The sequence below is a fragment of the Polypterus senegalus genome, chromosome 3, assembly GCF_016835505.1.
Source record: "Polypterus senegalus isolate Bchr_013 chromosome 3, ASM1683550v1, whole genome shotgun sequence".
Taxonomy (NCBI): Eukaryota; Metazoa; Chordata; class Cladistia; order Polypteriformes; family Polypteridae; genus Polypterus; species Polypterus senegalus.
In genome coordinates, this window is record NC_053156.1 from 67,700,226 (window position 1) to 67,721,495 (window position 21,270).

Here is a 21,270-nt window from a genome sequence, read left to right on the forward strand (position 1 = left end):
TTGGAGTTGAGCAGTGTACTGTATGTATAATTTGTATGTGACAAATAAAACAGAATTTGATTTGATTTAGTAACTATATAGGAAGCTCATTAGCAATAATTCTTCATCCAAGTTTCTGAGATTTTTTGAGGATTATGAGCAACCTAAAAGCCAAATAGGGAGCATCATTTTAGACAGTCAGGACTTTTCTTTTTTAAATTGATTTCCGGGTCTTTTTCTTTGTATGTTGGATTTTATTGTGGTACTTTTGTTTTCCCACTTCTGACCTTAGCCAGTTTGATCATTTTCATGTACACCCGTCTACAAAATTTTCTTTTCCTGGCATTTGTGTTTCCCCTTTACCAATGAATTTTACTCATTGCACATACAATAACAGAATCACCAGTTGACCTAAACTGCATGCCTTTGTGACGTGAGTATAAAATTCATACCGATAACAGGGGAAAAATGCACACTCCACACAGACAGCAACTGGGTGTGAAATTTAAACATAGAACTCTGGAGCTACCCATAATTAAAATAATAAATCGAAACATATTAATATATGAGTTTGGCATTTGCTTTTAGATTGATGTCTGCCTTGTGCCTCATGCGGTTGGAATAAGTGGGTTCTGGGAATGAATGAATAAAGAAAAGAGGTACCAGATGACACAGAACAGAAAAAACCTACACAATTAGGGAGAAGAAGGAGGTCTTTCTTATGGCAGCATGGTTGACAGTGGGCTTTATATAAGCTTTATATAAGCTTTGATAAATAAGTTGAGTAATAGACCTAGGCAGCAGTACAGGTGAAGAGAGCTGTGGGTGCAAATATGTCCCCGCAGGACACTAGAAGGCAGGTGTCCAAGAAAAAAAGAGGAGAGGGATGCCTAAGTTAGTGCTAACTAACTATGCAGTACCCTCTTCTACCTATTCAGTCTGTTACTACAGTTCCAGAAAGTATTGTTGCTGTGGAAAACATCTTGTGTCGTTCACATTCCAAAGAAGGCAGGTACCTCTTCACCTAAAAAATACGGAAAAGGGGCCTTGACATCTCTCATCATGAAAAGCAATCAAGAATTTAGTCCTGGACTATATCATCCTTTTTGGGAATTGTCTTTTAGATTGACTGTGGTTTATCTACCTGACAAAGATTGGAGTGGAGGACCTGTCTGGTGCACAAGGCTTTGAGGGTTATGTTTTTTGATTCTGCATTGTCTCCAATACCATCCAATCATCTCTGTTAAGAGGTAAACTCAGAGATGTGCAGGTGGAAGAGCTTATGATTGTCTAGATAGATAGATAGATACTAATGGACAATCTACAGTAACTGCCAGCCCACATTTTATGAGGCTCAACGATTGTTTCTGATGTGGATGTAAGCAACACTGGACCACCACAAGGAACAGTTCTGACACTATTTGTGTTCACCTTGTATAACTTGGACAATAAATATAACAACAGGTCATGTCACTTGCAGAACTTTTGAAAAGATTCTGCACTAAAGGTGTGTATTAAAAAGGAGTATAGGGCTCACATGGAGAAATTTGATTCTTGGTGCAAAAAGAATTGACTGAAGGTTGCAGGCTTAGTTGATAGATGTACTCTCAAACTACTTGATGTAGTAGTCAGGAAGAGAATGAAGACAAAACTGATCGTAATTATGAACAATGCTGCACAACATCTGTATTGCACACTATCAATGAGTACTTTTAGCCAAAGAATTATTCAGCATAAATGTGTCAAGAAATGAAACTGGAGCTCTTATATACTTGTGGTAGTACATCTTTATAATGCTTCTGTGACTACCTTATCTTTACCTAAGTTAGAAGTTTTTCTTTTTTGTAAATCTTGTATGTGTTTAACATGGAGTTACTGTTGTTGTTCGCTATAATATGTCTTGAGCTGCTGTTAAAAGCTAAGTTTATCCTTGAGGATCTATCTATCTATCTATCTATCTATCCATTTTGGCTGACAGATAACAAAATGTGGTCAAGCACTGGCATAGCTGTAGCCAGGCTGTCTGCGCAAAAGTGAGCTTTGACTAAGACTTGCATGAGATGCATAATCTTCTATCTAACCACTAAAGACAGTACATACAGTACAGCAGTCCTTGAAATGAAGAAGAGGGACCAATTAACTCCTTTATTTGATGAGCAGCCTAGACATGACCCTCTAACGGAATCTGACAGGTCAGGGATGTTGAAACAGCTGAGGATGACAGAGAGAACTCCAATCTTGATGTTACTATAGCAAAATAGGACTTATTTGACTCTGTAAATGACCACAGCTGGGCTTTAAAACTACCCTGAGCCAGAGGTGTCACTGATTTTAGATATGAGAAGAGAGGAGAGCTAAAGGCTAAATTGGCAGGAGGAAGAGAGGTCATGAGGGAAAATATTGAGTTGAGAAAGGTGATGTGCTTTAGTGGAACATAGAAGGTGGACAGTTGGGCAGAGCAGCTGGGGTTTAAGATATCTGCAGTTGAGTGGCAGCTGATTCTTACTTACTCTGTTTTCTTTTACTTTACTACTGTGGGAACAAAAGAAGAAATAAAACATTTCTTCAAAGATCAAACAATCCCAGCATGGGAAATCTGAAAGTTCATTAATGACAGCACTGGATCAAAGCCATGAGGTTGTCCAGAACACTATGCAAAGTGGAATTTTCATCACCAAAGTGACCACCAAAAGTGGAAGGACTTGCACTCTTGTATGCGAAATTGATGACTACCAGCTCGACATACCTGGAATTGGCAAAATGAAGTGGGAGGGAAGCAGCAAGCTGATCAGCCTGGGAAACCCATCATGTACTCTGAATACAAGGAGCACCATGTTGTGTTGGTCCTGAAAAAGGTAGAAACACAAGTCATCTTTGGATGGAAAGCAATGAGCAATCACATCATTGCTTCCCACTTCCAGTCCATACAAAAACATCTTTTGTGCAAGTGTCTGCAATGAATGATAGCAGGGATGAAGAGAAAGACGCATTTTATGAACAACTACATAATGTAATCAGCACCATCATGATCTGATGGGTGACTAGAATCCACATATCAGCAGCAGTAGCAATCGGTGAGGTTGGGACCATGTCAATAAAATAGACTCCAGCCGCAGACGAGACACTCTGATGTCTCAGGCTCATTCAGCAACAGGAGACATTATGAGGCCCCTGTATTCTTATTAGACCCCACCCACTCTCCAGCAATCCCAGATATTATCAAGCCTCAGAACTAAACATTTACTTAAACATGACAATATGGTGTTATACAGGTAATGCAATTCAATAGCTACAAACTTTGTCTTTTAAAATTAACACTTACCAGTAAGACTCACAATATCTATTTTAAAGGTAAATTTACATATTATTTGCTGTGGTGTTATTACCTTCAATAAGAAACCGTCCAACTTTATTAAATTAGTTAAAACTTTATTAATCTCATGTACAAATTCAAAAATTAATACAGTCATATGAAAATGTTTGGGAACCCCTCTTAATTCTTTGGATTTTTGTTTATCATTGGCTGAGCTTTCAAAGTAGCAACTTCCTTTTAATATATGACATGCCTTATGGAAACAGTAATATTTCAGCAATGACATTAAGTTTATTGAATTAAGAGAAAATATGCAATATGCATCATAACAAAATTAGACAGGTGCAACATTTGGGCACCCCAACAGAGATATTTCATCAATACTTAGTTGAGCCTCCTTTTGCAAATATAACATCCTCTAGACGCCTCCTATAGCCTTTGATGAGTGTCTGGATTCTGGATGGATGTATTTTTGACCATTCTTCCATACAAAATCTCTCCAGTTAAATTTGATGGCTGTTGAGCATGGACAGCCTGCTTCAAATCATCCCATAGATTTTTGCTGATATTCAAGTCAGGGGACTGTGACGGTAAATCCAGAACATTGTACTTCTCCCTCTGCACGAATGCCTTTGTAGATTTCAAACTTTGTTTTGGGTCATTGACTTGTTGAAATATCCAACCCCTGCGTAACTTCAACTTTGTGACTGATGCTTGAACATTATCCTGAAGAATTTGTTGATATTGGGTTGAATTCATCCGACCCTCGACTTTAATAAGGGCCCCAGTCCCTGAACGAGCCACACAGTCCCACAGCATGATGGAACCTCCACCAAATTTGACAGTAGGTAGCAGGTGTTTTTCTTGGAATGCGGTGTTCTTCTTCCGCCAATGCAAAGCGCTTTTGATTATAACCAAATAACTTAATTTTTGTCTCATCAGTCCAAAGCACTTTGTTCTAAAATGAACCTCATTACCCTGCCATACAGATGTTCTTTGTGCAAATTGCACTGAATTGTAGAACGATGAACAGATACACCATCTGCAGCAAGATGTTCAAGCAGGTCTTTGGAGGTGATCTGTGGGTTGTCTGTAACCATTCTCACAATCCTGCACATATGCCGTTCCTGTATTTTTCTTGGGCTGCCAGACCTGGGATTAACAGCAACTGTGCCTGGGGCCTTCCATTACATTCCTTACAGTTGAAACTGACAGTTTAAACCTCTTAGGTAGCTTTCTGTAGCCTTCCCCTAAACCATGATACTGAACAATCTTTGTTTTCAGATCTTTTGAGAGTTGCTCTGAGGATCTCATGCTGTCACTCTTTGGAGGAGAGTCAAAGGGAAGCACAACTTGCAATTGACCACATTAAATACCGTTTCTCATGATTGGACACACCTGTCTATGAAGTTCAAGGCTTAACGAGCTTATCCAACCAATCTGGTGTTGCAAGTAATCAGTATTGAGCAGTTACATGCATTCAAATCAACAAAATTACAAGGGGACCCACATTTTTGCACAACCAGTTTTTCACATTTACATTAATTTCATAAAACTAAATACTGCTTCACTAAAAATCTTTGTTCAGAAAACACCCCAGTACTCAGATGTTCCTAGGAAATGAAAGACATACCACTGTTATCTTTTTTGTTGAACGTAGAGTAAATTATTATGCAGGCTGAGAGGGGTTCCCAAACTTTTTCATATGACTGTAAAGGTAAAAAATAGATAAAGATTTTTTTTTGTCGAGAATAGTATCATATAGTAATGGTAACTGAATGTTTATACAAGGAAAACTTTAACATAAATAGGCAAAAGTTTTCCATCCAGAAAAAATGCTTGTGTTTATGTAATAAGCTTCTCTTTGCATGCTTCACAGTGTCTGAGGTGCATGAGGTGCATAAAAACTATCCTTGCTGCAGCTAGATACTTCTCTATAAATAGCCCACAATTGATAGCATTGAAGAAATGTGACAAAGGGGATACCCTGATGTCTTTCTGCAGCCTAAACAACTTTGCTGTGTGGAATACCTACTTCCAGCACAAGAACATCTGCAAGAAAATGTGGAGGTTGCCTAGTGGAAACACCTATAATGAAATCGACTATGTCTGCATTCATAAATAGTAGCAATTGTCGTTCAAGCATTTGAGAGTCTACCAGGGTGCAGACATGGGCTTTGATCACTAACTGTGGCAGCTGTCCTCCTGAAGCGCCAAAAAAGAAACAAAAGCAGTGAGCAATGAGACTGCAATACTGCTGAGCAGTTCCAGCTGAAACTCAGAAGTCATTTCCAGCTGCTCCAGTGCATGGATAAGTTGAAGAACAGTGGAATGGTTTCAACCAGGCAGTCAACGAACCTGCAGAGATGACAATTGGTAGGCTTTAGAGAATACAGTGAGAGCAGTGAATACAGGATAGGATGTAGGAGCCAATTGATCTGAGAAAAATGTGAAAAGCCAAAGAGACCAGGCAAAGGCAGGCATGGAAAAGGAAGAAACTCCAGAGAAATCCCAAGCACGGGGATGAAAGTTCAAGACAAGCTGTTGCACAGACAAAAAACAGTGGCTGGAAGCAGAAAGGGAAGTTGCCAACAGGAATGACACCAAAGGACCATCGGTCAATCTTTCTGTATGGTCAGGGATCTCACTGGCACTCAAAATGGCATCAGCACACCAATTAAGTCAAGACAGGAAGGACTCACATCAGCAATGAAGAGCAGGACAGATGCTGGATATATATATATATATATATATTGTCAGGGATGCCAGGGGCCATGACCCGGCCGGGACGCCAGGAGGGACCGGAAGAGGGTCAGAGCCCTGCCTGGATCACGGGGTTTGCCTTCCGGGTTGCTTTGGGGGCCACGGGTCAAGGGCATGGAAGCCCTTCCCTGTAGGAGCCCGTGGTCACCGCCAGGAGGCGCCCCAATGCCTTGGGACTTGTTTCCCCAGCACTCCCGCCACACCAGGAAGTGCTGGGGGGAAGACTTTGGAGGATGCCCGGAGAGCAGCCGGGAGGACAGCGGCACTTCCGCCACACTGGGGCGTGGCCAGAAGAAGATTGCCGGGAACACCTGGGGCTCATCCGGGTCCTCTATAAAAGGGGCCGTCTCCTTCATTCGAGGCTAGAGTCGGGTGGAAGAAGGACGAGGCAAGAGGAGTTGTGGAGGCGGCCCGAAGACAAGGCATTGTGGCCAGGACTGTGACTGTTTTGGGGTTTGTGCACGTGACTGAGGTCTGAGTGACCATTGGCTGGGGTCTTAGTGACCTATTATTGTAAATATTTTGTATAATAAACGTGTGGTGGTGTTTTAAACAAGATGTCCGCCTGTCTGTGTCCGGGCAAAGTTCACAATATATATATATATATATATATATATATATATATATATATTGTCACACACGTGCGCATGGGAGGCAGCTAAAGGGCTTGAGTGAAGACAGTTCTGAGGCAGGCCGGTGTGTGGCAGAGTGCACGGACTCTTTTTCTCACTTCCCTGTAGACCATCCCTGGGAGACTCCACCCGGGTCTCGTGACATCACTTCCGGGACTGAAACAATGGAGACAGAACTAACTGGCGCCGGCCCCCCTGATGTCACGCCCGGGCCTGATCCAATGAGTGACGAACACATGCCCGATTCCCAAGACCTCACTTCCTGTCTTCCCCTTTAAAAGCCTGCCCTTTTTCCCTTTTCCCTCAGTCTTGTTATGGACTCAGTTGTATGCACTTCAGTGCTGATTATTTGTAAAAACGACTTTTGCAGCCAGGATACCACATTATACGGGTGGCTGCCCCAAACCTTTCTTGGAGTATGTCTCAATTTTGTGACAATATATACACATATACAGTATACACATTATATATATATATATATATATATATATACACACACATATAGGCCTATTTTGTGTTTTATTATTTTGAAGCTAATCTCTTGCATTGTTTCATACATATATATTTATATATATATATATATATATATATATATATATATATATATATATATATATAGTGGCAGATGGCTGGGGGTCCTGCCCAGCCGGGACGCCTGGAGGGTCCGGGTGAGGATGAGCAATACCATCCCTGGGCCATGAGAGAGCAGCCGCCCTGGTCTGTGTGGGTGCCACGGGAGCAGAGTTTGGAAGCTCAACCCGGTTTGGTCCTGTGGTCACTGCCAGGGGGCGCCCAGATACTTGTGGAGACCTGGAAGTCCGAGCTTCCGTCACACCAGGAAGTGCTGCCTGAAGGGTAGGGTTTGCAGTTAAAGCGAGTGCGTTTTAAGACATGTGTGCCAGGTTCGAGCTTTCCACTATATATATATATATATATATATATATATATATATATATATATATACACACACGTATATAAACTACTCAAAAAAATTAAAGGAACACTTTGAAAACACATCAGATCTCAATGGGAAAAAAATCATGCTGGATATCTATACTGATATGGACTGATTAATGTGTTAAAGGATGGCACGTCGTTTGATGGAAATGAAAATTATCAACTTACAAAGGGCTGAATTCAAAGACACCCCGATAAAGTGAAAAAGTGATGCGGCAGGCTAGTCCATTTTATGGAAATTTCATTGCAGCAACTTAAAATCGTACTCAGTAGTTTGTATGGCCCCCACGTGCTTATATGTATGCCTGACAACATCGGGGCATACTCTTAATGAGACGACGGATGGTGTCCTGGGGCATCTCCTCCCAAATCTGGACCAGGGCATCACTGATCTTCTGGACAGTCTGAGGTCTGTGGCAGTAGGGGGCGCTAGAGCTCCCTTGAACCCTCAGGTACAACTCCAGACACCAGGTTAAAGTCCACAGTACACCAAGCACCTTCCACACTACTCATACAAACAATCAATAAACCAAATATTCTCTCTCCTCCTCGCTCAGACACTTTGCTCCTCTCCCTCCCAGCACAGCTCAGTGTCTGGACTGGCCCATAGTCCTTTTATAGCCCCTGACCCGGAGGCGTTCCTGTCCAATCAGACCACAGTTCCTTATTCCTTCTTGGTCAGGGCATACAGTCCTGTTCTTCACCCCGGGAGCACGTCGTTCCTTCCCGTTACGTGACCGTGACGTACTCCCGGGTTATAGGGCACACAAGAGCCCATGAGCCCCCCTACAGCGACTCCCGGTGGTCCCCAAGGTATCCAGCAGAGCTGTGTAAAAACACTACATAGTCCATAAGGCCCTGCTGGAACTCGGGGCATGATCCTGCTGTCGGGAGAGCTCCTCCTGGTAGCCTGGGGGTGAGGGCCGGAGCATGAAGCCGGCAGTCCTCCACAGGTCCAACCTTGCGGTATCGGAGGGAACGACATATAATGTCCCAGAGGTGTTCTATTGGATTTATGTCAGGCAAGCGTGGGGGCCAGTAAATGGAATCAATTCCTTTATCCTCCAGGAACTGTCTGCATACCCTCACCACATGTGGACGGGCATTATTGTGCACCAGGAGGAACCCAGGACGCACTGTACCAACATAGATTTTGTCAATGGGTCCAAGGATTTAATCCCGATACCTAATGACAGTCAAGGTGCTGTCGTCTAGCTTTTAGAGGTCTGTGCGTCCCTGCATGAATATGTCTCGCCAGACCATCACTAACCCACCACCAAACCGGTCATGCTGAATGATGTTACAGGCAGCATAATGTTCTCCACGGCTTCTCCAGACCCTTGCAAGTCTGTCACATATGCTCAGGGTGAACCTGCTCTCATCTGTGAAAAGCACAGGGCACCAATGGTGGACCTGCCAATTCTGGTATTCTATGGCAAATGCCAATCGAGCTCCACGGTGAGGAGGATGTCAGGCCCTCAGGCCACCTTCATGAAGTATGTTTCTAATTGTTTGGTCAGAGACATTCACACCAGTGGCCTGCTGGAGGTTATTTTGTAGGTCTGTGGTAGTGCTCATCCTGTTCCTCCTTGGCCAAAGGAGCAGATACCAGTCCTGCTGATGAGTTAAGGATGTGCTACGAGGGGCCCTGTCCAGTTCTCCTAGAGTAATAGGCTGTCTCCTGGAATCTCCTCCATGCCATTGAGACTGTGCTGGAAGATACAGCAAACCTTCTGGCAATGATATGTATTGATGTGCCATCCTGGAGAAGTTGGACTTCCTGTGTAACCGATGTTGGGTCCTCGTATCACCTCATGCTACCAGAAGTGACACTGACCATAGTCAAATGCAAAACTAGTGAAAAAACAGTCAGAAATAATGAGGAGGGAAAAATGTCAGTGGTCTTCACCTGTTAAACCATTCCTGTTTTGGGGGTCATCTCATTTTTGCCCCTCTAGTGCACCTGTTGTTAATTTCATTAACACCAAAGCAGCTGAAACCGATTAACAACCCCCTCAGCTACTTAACTGATCAGATCAATAGCCCAGAAGTTTAACTGACTTGATGCTATACTAAAAAGTGTTCCTTTAATTTTTGAGCAGTATATATAGTGGAAACCATGGGTGTATAGCTCCCCAAACACCTGACACACCAGACACAGAGGCACAAGTCCAGCACACACCACATTTTGTTTTAAGTGGGGTAGCACTTTCCCTTCGCTCCCCATTAAAGAGCACAGTACACAAGCACAAGCACAGACAGACAGTCTTTTCTTTCTTTTTGTCTTTCTGTCTGTCTGTCTTTCCTCCTCCACTGACAAGGTTTGTCTTCTCCCACCCAACGCTGGCTCCTTTTTAAGCCACACCCAGGAGAACTCCAGATGGCTTGTTAGTGAAGTCTGGAATTCCCAGGTGCGGTGGAAGCCCAATGTAGGGCTCTGCAGCTCTCGCTGCTCCCCCTGGCGGCATCCCTGGAACCCAACAGGGCTGAGCAGACCAATACTAAGCCCCATATAGCGCTGTGGGACTCAGAGGGGTGCTGCCAAAGAGCAGTTTGGGGAAGATCGCACCCTTCAAAAGTGATCTCCCCCTGTCCTTCCCTTAAGGAAGCGTCCTGGCCAGGTAAAGACACCAGCCACTGTCCGTCACTATATATGTGTTTAGCGAGACAGAGAAACAGACAGACAGAACATACAATGTGAAAACGTAAAATTGTGCTTTATAGCTATCAGAGCACAACACAAGAACAAATGATCTCTCAGCAGAGACAGAATACCATGTCAAATGTTAAGAGAGAGTGTGACTCTTCAACTATCTACTTTGGGAGAGAGGGAATGAAAGAGACAGAAGGAGAGAAGGAGGAAACAAAATTTTAAAACAAGCTTTTATCATATTACTTTCATTGTTTCAGACATTTTAGCCTGTGAAATAAAACTAAGTGAAAAAATGTAAAAAATAAACATAAACACATCACCCGGTTTAGTTTTTAACCAATCTGAAAGCATTGTGGTATGCAGCTCACCCTGCTGGTGTACATGCTGTTCCAGAAGCTCTACTTCATCCCTAACTGTTATGGACAAGTTATCTCAAGAACGACTTGTAAAGATTTTAAAGATGACGGTCTTAATATTTCTTTATAAAAGAATACATTTTTCTTGTATTTTGATTAATTTTAGAGGCTGGTGGTAAAAATCGGGCTATGGCAGTGGCCATACAAAGGAGTGTCACTTCACGTGGCATTTATATGCATTGCCAACAGTGTGGGATGCCAGATTTAATGGCAGCTGCAACCTGCCACAGACAGACTAGCTGAATCAGTTGTCTTCTCCATAGATGGCCCAACATGTTAGAAGGCTTGTTGCCATCACATTAATTGACAGTAATTGTTCAGAAGCACTTGTGGCATCACATTTTAAACACCATGTCCTGCTAGTGGTGAATGCCAGCCTGATTGAAAAGGATGGACACATGGATGGAATGGATGTTGTTATTGTTGCACTTTGGTTTGATTTGGCTTGTGTGGTGAACTCCTTAAACTAATCATGATTACTTTTTAAAGCATGCAATTCTCTTTATGAATGTATTGTGTGAAATGGAGATGGACCGTTTATACGTGCGCATCCCCGATGTCTGCAAGCCAATATTCTTTATTTTTGGTGCGTACACACATTCATGTACAGTATATTCCTTTGTTTCTATTAGTGCGTTTTGGAGGTGGAGCCGATCGCTGCAGTAAATGGTGCGAAGCAGGGATCATCACTGGACTGGATGCCATTCTTCCTCGGGGCCGTTAAGCACATTCATTACTCACTCAGTTCCAATTAGGGGATTCCCAAATGACGGGGAATGCCTCTGTTCATTCAAAGCTTCGTGAGGTGCGCCCCAAGATAAATCGGAACATAAGGTGTATTCATGAGTGATGTCCTGCCATTCAGATGACAGATTGGATAGCAGTTTTATAAAATTAAAGTCCCCGACCAGGTTTTTTTTCCGCCCTTACCGCCGGCTGCTCGGAATTGGACTTCATACAGCTAGGCTGAGTAGCACGCTTATTATGAATACAGGATCTTAATGAAAAATCTAAACGAATTATATTTGAAAAAGTTTGCCTGTATAAGTGTGGGTTTGTGTTCTTAATTAATCGACTGGCTATGAATTCGGTCGGTCTTCTAAAGCAAGATCAATGGCTTCTTTTAACTTTGGAAGCGACCACCTCTTTGCTCACATTTAATTTCATTAGGAGCGCCGGGCAGAAGTGCGGCTCATTAGGCTGAGTGAATGCGGTGTTCGCCGGGGTTGCCCTGAAAGTACTGCAGCATCGGTGACTCGGGAGCATCGTTAACAAGGAAACCAAAAAAGCAGATCGCTTCATAAACGTGATGTTCCAAATCTTTTCAGGACCAAAGCCAAATACCCAGCCTCTCCCACCCCGCAACCCCCACCACTATACGCCCAGTGAGTCACACGGAGGGAGGGGGCGACCGCAGTAATAGTCACTCTCTTCTAATTAAGGAAATGGAACGCGCAGGTTCGCCCCCAGGTCCCACACAGGCGATAGAGGCTGGGCAACCCCGAGTGAAGAGCATCAGCCCCATCGCACCTGCCTTCAAAGGGACTGTCTGGAGGTCGACTGGAGGGATGCGGAGTGAGGAGACGCACACCTGGGGCTGAGCGTTTTAAGCCGATGTTTTTGGAATCAAGACTTGGAAAAATAAAGTGCACCATCAAAAGAGAGAAACATGGAAATCTGCAAGCGACGCTTTCTTGGAATATCGGTTGCTATAGCTCACGGGTTTTTTTCCGGCTCTTTAAACATTTTACTGAAATTTCTTATTACAAACTACGAATTTCACTACCTCACTCTGATCCAGTGCCTGACCAGCGTCCTGGCGGCACTCACCTTAGAGATCCTGCGACGCCTGGGAAAGGTGGACGTGCCGCCCTACAGCCTGCAGCTCGCCAAAGTTTTCGCAGGTGTAACCATCCTATCTACTCTGCAGTCCAGCCTCACCCTCTGGTCCTTGAGAGGCCTCAGTCTGCCTATGTATGTGATCTTCAAGCGGTGCCTGCCTCTGGCCACCCTCATCATCGGAGTCTGCTTGCTAAAGAACGGCATCCCGACCGTCGGTGTCATTAGCGCAGTCCTCATCACCACAGTGGGAGCGGCGCTGGCAGGTGACTCTTCGCAGTCTTCTCGAGCTTGATGGTTTCTGTGTGCGATCAGCGTTGGGGGGCATCTTAGTTCAAAAACTTTAGAATAACGAAAATTATTGATAGACGGGAAAGGGGAAATTGTGAAAAATTAAACGGATGCGTATAATAATGATATTGGAAGACAGAGAGATAGGGATAGAAATGAATAGAAAATGAGCTTTAGAATATGGCATTTTACTTAATAAAAATTCACTCAATAAAGTTGAACTTGGAAATCCGATCCACTCATTAAAAATTCTTGGGACATTAAGGTGCGCTTTCAGCATTTATATCCGATTACATATACAGCTTGTTAAAAAGCCAGTAAACTGGAGTAAATTAATTTCTTCATGTCTTTAAAAAGGTCCAAGACGTAAATGTATGCGAATGGATTAAGTAGCATTTTTTATAAAATTTGTGGGACCCGGTACATTATAGTATTTAGCGCCATAATATGTTTAATATATGACATGCTGACCTGATCCCGTTGTCGCTTGTTTATTGTCGCGCTGAGACAGCGTCTGTCACGGCGGCATCTGGTGTAAGGCAGGACCAGTCCTCTCTCGCGCACATACACCTCTCATCCCAGCTCACTTATTCGATTTCACTACCGCGGGTAGTCTGTTTCTGTTCCGGCAGTTAAAGGCGCAAGGAAGGAACCAGCAGTGGTCGGGAAACCAGTCTAGCAGGATAATTAACGAATTTTACAAACGTACATATTCCAGTGCGGAGAAGCCTGAGTATGTCCTAGCAGTACGGGGCGCATGGATTGTACTAGACCCGCAAGAGGTGCCAGTCCATCTCAAGGCACTCTTTACTCAACTAACACTAGACCAATTCAGCTTCGGCAGTTAGCTTCACCTGCACAAGCTTGAGATGTTGAATAAAACGCAGTGAATGTGAGAGTCGGGTGAGTGTGCCTCGCGACGACCTGACGTTCCATATTGGGACGGTTTTGCTGTTCGCAATGTGGGGACTGAGCGGAATTAGATTTTGGTGAGTGGGCGGCTTGATTGGCTAGCAAGTTAATTATTAGCGCCATGGGGTTAGCGCTATTGTCTGGCGGACGCAGAGCTCGTAGTTTATATCTCATAGTCTTCGGGTTTGTTCGCTGACGCCCAGTCCAGGGTTGGTTCCTTTATTGCCCTCCAGTGCTGCAAGTATAGGGTGGTCCAGATCTAATTATGCAATTTTCATTACGCTATAACTTAAGTTTATTATATAGAAAATCACCCGAAAAATCCCGAACCATCGAGAAGTGTGCAAATTGAAGACATGAAGAATCGTTTTTGCGCCGAACTGGAATCGTCCCCGCATAAATCAAAGTCATCCAGACGATCTGGATCTGTATAATTAGATCTGGACCTCCCTGTACAGAGTGTACCATACCCCATCTAAATTCTGGAGTTACTGGGCTGAGAAAGCTGAACGAGGATAATTGCTTTAAAACTCCTTTAATTTTGGCTTAACGCATTTGCAAAATAGTCATTTTTCAGAACGACCGAAATTGATAAGCTATATACGTTCATCGGAAAGACGGTTTTAATATTCTGAAAAAAGACTGTCTCTCTTGTATAAACCTATATATACCCAATATTGATGCCATGATTATTTCCGTGAATGATAAAGGGCTGTAATGTATATCACCACTGCAGATTTACGGAAGTGGTCCAAGCCGTGTAGAGGGGGGTCCATCCAAAACCTGACCACTCAACTGACAAACTTGAGAAAATCTTTTGGAATTATTATTATTATTCATGTTCTAATTTATAGAAATCGGACAGGGCAACCTTTGTCTCAAAATAATTCAACAATATTAATATGTACCCCGCTGGTGCCAGTTCCTGTTTAGAGTCCAGAGTCTTTGTGAATCATTTAAAGTCAGTACCCTGACTTGGATTTACTGCTTTTGATCATTGTTGTATCATATGGAGTACCTTAAAAAAGATCCTACTAGCCATACTAGTCTATTATATGCTTTTCTTTTGTAGAGAAAAGATTTGAAATAAATGTTATTTGACATTTTCTGAGTCATTAAATGCCCGTTCCGTATCCAAAGTCATGTCCAATTAGACACTTAATGAAATGCGTGTTTGCTGTACTGGAAATAATGCACATTATTTTTCTTAACATAATTCTCTTCTAATCTTTGGTTCTTAAATGTGCTAAATTAAAACACGTCATCTCTACAAATAAACCTTCAATTTGCCCATCATTTAATCCGTTTCATTGCCATGGGTCCTGGAGCTAATCTGGGCAGGACTGAGGTCTGTGGTGCCAGTCCACCACAGAGCACTCTATTACACCCCAGTCGCACTCACCCATGTTTAAAGTTTTCAATTAACCCAGCTTGTGTGGCTTAGGAAAACCAGAAAATCCAGTGGAAATAAGCCTACCTTAACTGGAAAAATGTGCAAACTCCACACAGATACTGACCAGGCCAGGGTTCAAACTGACGACATGAAGCGGAAGGCACCAGTAATAAACCAGACCCTCAGTTTTTTTGCAGTCCCTTTATTAAAGTTGCTTGTTTTTCTTCTATACTTTCTTTTTATTGCAAATATGAGCCCAATTTAGGTCTGTATATTTTTATGGCAGGTGCACAAGCAGACTTTAATGCCTTTTTCAGGATCATGTAGTGTGTCAGAAGCAGACATTGAACAATGGCAATAAAGTGCCCGTTTAGTGGTCCTGGTTTATTATTTTTTATAGTTCCTTTCATGGTGACCTCCACCTTTATATGTTGTATATGTACAGTTTGACCTCTGGTTCATAATCTGGTAAAAAAAGGTACAGGGCCACATAGTGAACCTGCAGTTCAGGGGTTTTAAGAATCGTTGCTTAGCCAGTAACATGACAGCTTGGCCCTCCACCTTAGACTGAGACTGTAAATCAAATGGCTGTCACTTCAGTTCCAACTATGAATAATTTTATGACCCTAAGTGATTTGCATCACCAGCCCATGCTTCAGTTACAAAACTGTGTAGTGTAGTTCTGTATTATACAGTACCTTGTGCAGAGGTTCAATATAGAATTGTGCCACATGAAGTGGGACATTTGTGAATTTCCCCTCGGGATTAATAAAGTATCTATCTATCTATCTATCTATCTATTGTGAACGCTGGCCCGGACACAGACAGACGGACATCTTTGTTTTTACCCAGCACACCGTTTATTTACACTACTATTTACAGATAATAAACTCAGTGCACTTCCCAGTGCCTTCTGCACCGTTCCCCCAAATGTCCAGGCCTCACAGTCCTTGTGCCTTTCTTTCCTGGCCGCCTCCAGTCCTCTCTCCAGCTCTGTCCACTTCCACCCGACATCCACTGCTCACTGAAGGGAGGCGGCCCCTTATATATGCTTCCCGGACGAGCACCAGGTGTTCCCGGCATTCTTCCCTTGGCCACGCAAGTGCTGGCTCTCCTCCCGGCAGCTCTCCGGGTGTCCTTCAAAGTCTTCCCCCCGGCACTTCCTGGTGTGGCGGAAGTGCCAGGCTCCCGGGATAATCAGGCAATGGGGCGCCGTCTGGCGGTGGCCACGGGTCCCTACAGGGCTGGGCTTCCAAGCCCTTTACCCGAGGCCCCCAACATAACCAGGACGGATGCCCCCTCGCGGTCTGGAGGAGGCACAAGCCCTCCTCTCGTCCTCCTGGGCGTCCTGGCCGGGCTCCAGCCCCGACCAGGGACCACACTATCTATCTATCTATCTATCTATCTATCTATCTATCTATCTATCTATCTATCTATCTATCTATCTATCTATCTATCTATCTATCTATCTATCTATTTGTTTTCTGCCATCATGCATGTATCTGATGTGCTCTCTAATGAATAAGTGTCTCCATTTCAATTATAACTTCATGTTTTCCAGAAAACAAATTTAGTGGTTAATCACAAAAGATTTGTTTGAAAGTAAAAAAGTTTTGCCCGTCCTTCACACAATTGTTTGACCTTGCTCATTGCAAAACTGGGTTGCATGCATCAAACTGTAAAGAAGCAACCAAACCTGAATGTGATGCCAGTCAATGACCGGGCACGTGGATGCCCACACACCAGACAAGTGTAGAGTCATCATTTATCTGTGAATGGAGGACATCCTTTTCAGCGTGTACAAAATCCTCACAGTCTGTGGTCAGAACTGAACAGGAGCCCTTGGAGCGGCAAGGCAGCAGCGCTAAACATTGTGCCACTGTGCTGACCACTAATGTTTCATTTAATTAAAAAAATTGAAACAATAATATAAATATATGATCATGGTGGTACATGAAAAACAGGCAGGTACTACTGACAAGTTAATTGGTGCTCCACTTTCAGCCACAAGGTTGTTGGTTCAATGTCCACCTTCCAACTGACTGTGTGTTCTTGAGTGAGTAATTTAACCTTTCTGTGCTCTCATTGGAGAAAATGCAAGAACAATTCTAATTCCTCTCCTATCCCGTAAGTATAAATAATCCTGGTGTTAATAGTTCAGTCCTCAACCATTTTCTAACATAAGGCGTCAAACTGTCATTTCTGTAAGGCCAGGAAACATCTCTTGATGTTTCCCAAGAGCTCCGTTTGAATGTCATTACTGCAGAGTTTACATGATTAGCGCACTTAAAGCAAATGGATTTGCATTCATCTTTCTCTACTGACAGCTGAAATAAACATATTTACTATTTACTTTTGTCTTCTTTTCTATGCTTGTGATTAGCCATCATTCTATAATTCTTATTTTTTTGATGTTTGCTCTTCCAGGAGCTGGAGATCTAACTGGAGATCCCGTTGGTTACGTGACTGGAATTCTAGCTGTCATCATTCATGCGACATATCTGGTAATTATTCAAAAGACAAGCACCGACAACGACTATGGGCCACTGACCGCACAGTACGCCATTGCCTTTACGGCCTCTCCGTTTCTCATCATCTGCTCATTTGCTAGCATGGACTCCATCAATGTCTGGTCATATCCCCAGTGGTCCAGCCCCTTTGTGTCATGCACGTTCATAGCGTGTATCTTATTTGGCTGTGCCATGAACTTTACCACCCTCCACTGCACCTACATCAACTCCGCAGTCACCACCAGTTTTGTCGGTGTGGTCAAAAGCATCGCCACCATCACCGTAGGGATGCTAGCATTCAATGACGTGAAGCCCACGGCGCTGTTTATTGCTGGTGTTGTGGTGAACACTGTGGGCTCTATCATTTACTGCATTGTCAAATATTTTGAAACTAAAAAAAAAAGCAAGTACCAGGACCTGGAAGAAGATGCCAAAAAGGACGACTTACCTGGTGAACCATACAAAATGGACAATGGTAATGATGGTGAACCCACAGAAATGACATCCAATGGAACTCTGCATGAGTCTTCGAACACCAATGGCTACGTGCACACTCCTGCAGTGAATGGAACTGTGGGAACCATGGAAGTCCAAACGCAAGAAAGCGAAACTGGAGGAGATGACAAGAAATCTGTGAGCGATGCTTACATTGGAGTTTGGCGGTCAATTCGAAATTTCAAGTTCATGAAAAAAGATCTTTTAATAGAAAATGAGGTTCTACCAAGTCCGTGATGTGAGGAATGCAGAAACATAAATGAAAAGCATGCTGTTGTTAAGAATGACTCTACTGATACATCAACTAGCTCATTGTCCACCGCTCAAGACATCTCTTGTATTGTATTGTTATTTCACAGTAGCAGAATGTGAATTGAAAAGGTACGATCTTTATTCTAATGATCAAGTGTTGCTTCTGATGATTGTGCACAAATTCTAAATCCATCACCTTTATTTAGATGAAATAACGTCAACCAGTTTGCTGTTTAAAGTAACACACTTACTATAGAAAAAAGGGCTCTAAGGAGACAAGCTCTATGTCACTTGACAGAAAGGTGATTGCCATCAAATCCTAAGAGTAACACAACTGGAAGCTCATGGAAGTTTATTGATGTTTTCAAATTGAAGTTTCTGAGATAGACATAAAAACATCAGCTTAGCAGAGATCAGTACTGTTCACAGCCCTAGTGATGTGGATTCTACTCCCTCGATATTTTCAGTTAATCGATGACTCTAAATTAGCCCGTTTTATGTGTGCCCTTCAGTGCTAGCAGCTCATTCTACAGTTGCTTCCTAACTTGTTCCTGATGCTCCTGGCATTTGCACCAGGGCCCCATGATGCTTAACTGGGGCTACTGTTACAGTAAAAAAAGTTTAGGAAGCAAAGATGTAGAGCAAGGTGCTATAGGATGAGGGAACATGATGAAACTGGTGTGTCCTTTTGTCTTCTTTCTTCTCTATCTTTTGGTCCCTTTTTTCACAGCTCACAGCTATTGATTTCGTATATTTTTAGGTAGCTGTGCACTCCTAATTTTGTCCCCTTTGCTTCTCTAATATTTTTTCTTTATTTTTCCTTTTAATATTCATTCATGTACCACAGAAACAAACAACATGGCCATCGATATGGAATATCTTTAATGTTTGAAATTTCTCAGAAAAGGCATCTCTTGCATTTATAGTTTTTTTCATATCTTATAGCATTCACTATTCACTCCTGCTTGGGGTTCCGATGTAATTTCCCCACAGGTAGTTTGCATTTCTGTCAGTAGAAGTCACTGCTTATGCTGCTATTCAACTTCATTTAAGCCAAACAATTAAAATACCAGCCTGTTCATGAAATTCTTTGTGTTCAAATAAGTAGAGAATTGATTGCTCCTCGAGTGCCATTGCTCAGATATTTCTTTAGTGTCTGTTAGTAAATATCAGGTTTTACCTGATGGTTGTATGTCAGTCAGAAATTGATTTTATGTTTGTATTGCAGACAAGCTTGTATCCACCACTCCGGACCCCAGCTATAATCAGCCTCCCACTCAAAGTGTGCGTATGACCCTGAGCAAGTTACTTAAACGGCCCAAAGTCCATTTATTTAAAAAAAATTACCCTTAAGCAAGGAAGGAATCAATACATGCAAATTATTAAAATTGCAATTGCAAAAAGAAATATTAATGTATTATCACTAGAAAGCAGGTAATCTTTAATTAATTTAATTAATATTATGTTTTACATAGAAACAGGAAACAGTGTGAAGCTCTGAGCACAAAATGTTTAGTGCAAAAGGTTCTTTCAAAATTGCTGCTGAGGAAGGTGTGAGGCTGCCATTGGCTTCACCACATATTCCACTTTTTGGGATTCTTAGATGCCGTAAGGGGTTCACAAATCCATTCACCCCACCATTCATTTTCAAACCTACTTAATCCAATTCACAGTTCTGTCATCATGTTGCTCCGTGTTGTACTTTATGTGGTGGGCCAATTTAAACATTTTAGTATGTTATTAGTTTTCAGATAGCACATTTCCGGCTATTTGGTGGCTTAGTAAGTAGAGCTTCTTCCTCCTTGGCTCAGCATCCTTGGCTCAGAGCTCGCTGTCAAGTAGTTCTCCATGTGGAGTTTGCTAGTTCTGTTTTTCTGCAGGTAGTGCTTTGTTTTCTCTCACATCACTAAAAAGACGTATTTATTGGGTGAAGTGGTGACTCTAAATTGTCCTGTTGTGAGTGTGTATGAGGGGGAGTGTGTGACCGGGCTTTGCAATGGAGTGCTACCCTATTCATGTTTGCTTGCACTGTCGTTGGTGATGTTAGGATAGGTTTGGGCCGCTACAATCCTGAGGTTGATGAAGCAGGTTTGAGAATGTTATGCTATTGTTTTGTCTTGGTAGAATAATATATTGCTCTGCTTTCCCCTTTTGTATTAATAATAAGTAGCCTTTGTCAGAATGCTGCAGATGTCCCCGACTTAACACTGTTTCTAAGATATTGTACCATATAACTTCTCCCCACCTTCCCTTCTACATCTTTAACCGCAGGCAATTAGTTGTAGTAAAAGACAAGCAGGAGTTAAGTTACGATTTAAATAATGCATTATTGATAATATTCATAAATAATAACAATATGCAAAGTACATTTGAATATTGGCAACCATACAACCTGTTAAATGGTGATGTGTATTTTTAGGCGGCACACAGACTTGTTAGTTACTCAAAATGTCTCTAGTTAAGGCATCATGTGTGGTCAGCTTTCTTCAGAACAGGCCACATGCCTGTCTCAATATGGCTGCCGAGCTGTGCTCTTCATTGTGTTGCCCTTCTTAGTTCATGGTGTGAGATGGTCTTTTATCAGTTTAGTAAGAGAGAGAGAGCTGAGTAAAGAAAGTAAATTCATAGGTTTTCTGTCCAACCCCTAGAGCCAATAGGACGTTGTGGTACTTAAAGGCTTCTAATACAAGCTAATTCCAAATAGCCATACTTCACACCTGCCCTCCAAACTATGTGTTAAGGTAAAGCTTGGCAATTAGGCAGCCTGGCTTTCCCGTGGGGTTTGACTGAGAGACTTTAGGAGATGAATATTAGCCAAACTTGTTTGATGCAATTCCCCCAACCCTGTCATAAAATTACAAAGAG

At 42.6% G+C, this 21,270-nt stretch overlaps 1 protein-coding gene across 1 annotated transcript; it reads left to right on the forward strand.

Annotated features, from left to right (window-relative positions):
* Positions 1–12,147: 12,147 nt before the first annotated feature.
* Positions 12,148–20,698, forward strand: LOC120525289 (solute carrier family 35 member D3). Its single transcript, XM_039747437.1, has 2 exons — positions 12,148–12,818; positions 17,576–20,698. Exons 1-2 carry the CDS (start codon positions 12,383–12,385, stop codon positions 18,388–18,390), a joined length of 1,251 nt encoding a protein of 416 aa, XP_039603371.1. The 5' UTR covers positions 12,148–12,382; the 3' UTR covers positions 18,391–20,698.
* Positions 20,699–21,270: the final 572 nt, after the last annotated feature.

What these genes read in the sequence shown, in the direction of transcription:
- LOC120525289 (XM_039747437.1), top strand. Translation starts at nt 12,383, where the DNA reads ATGGAAATCTGCAAGCGACGCTTTCTTGGAATATCGGTTGCTATAGCT. An exon ending in AGTGGGAGCGGCGCTGGCAG is followed by an intron (nt 12,819 to 17,575) that starts GTGACTCTTCGC and finishes TTGCTCTTCCAG; the next exon opens with GAGCTGGAGATCTAACTGGA.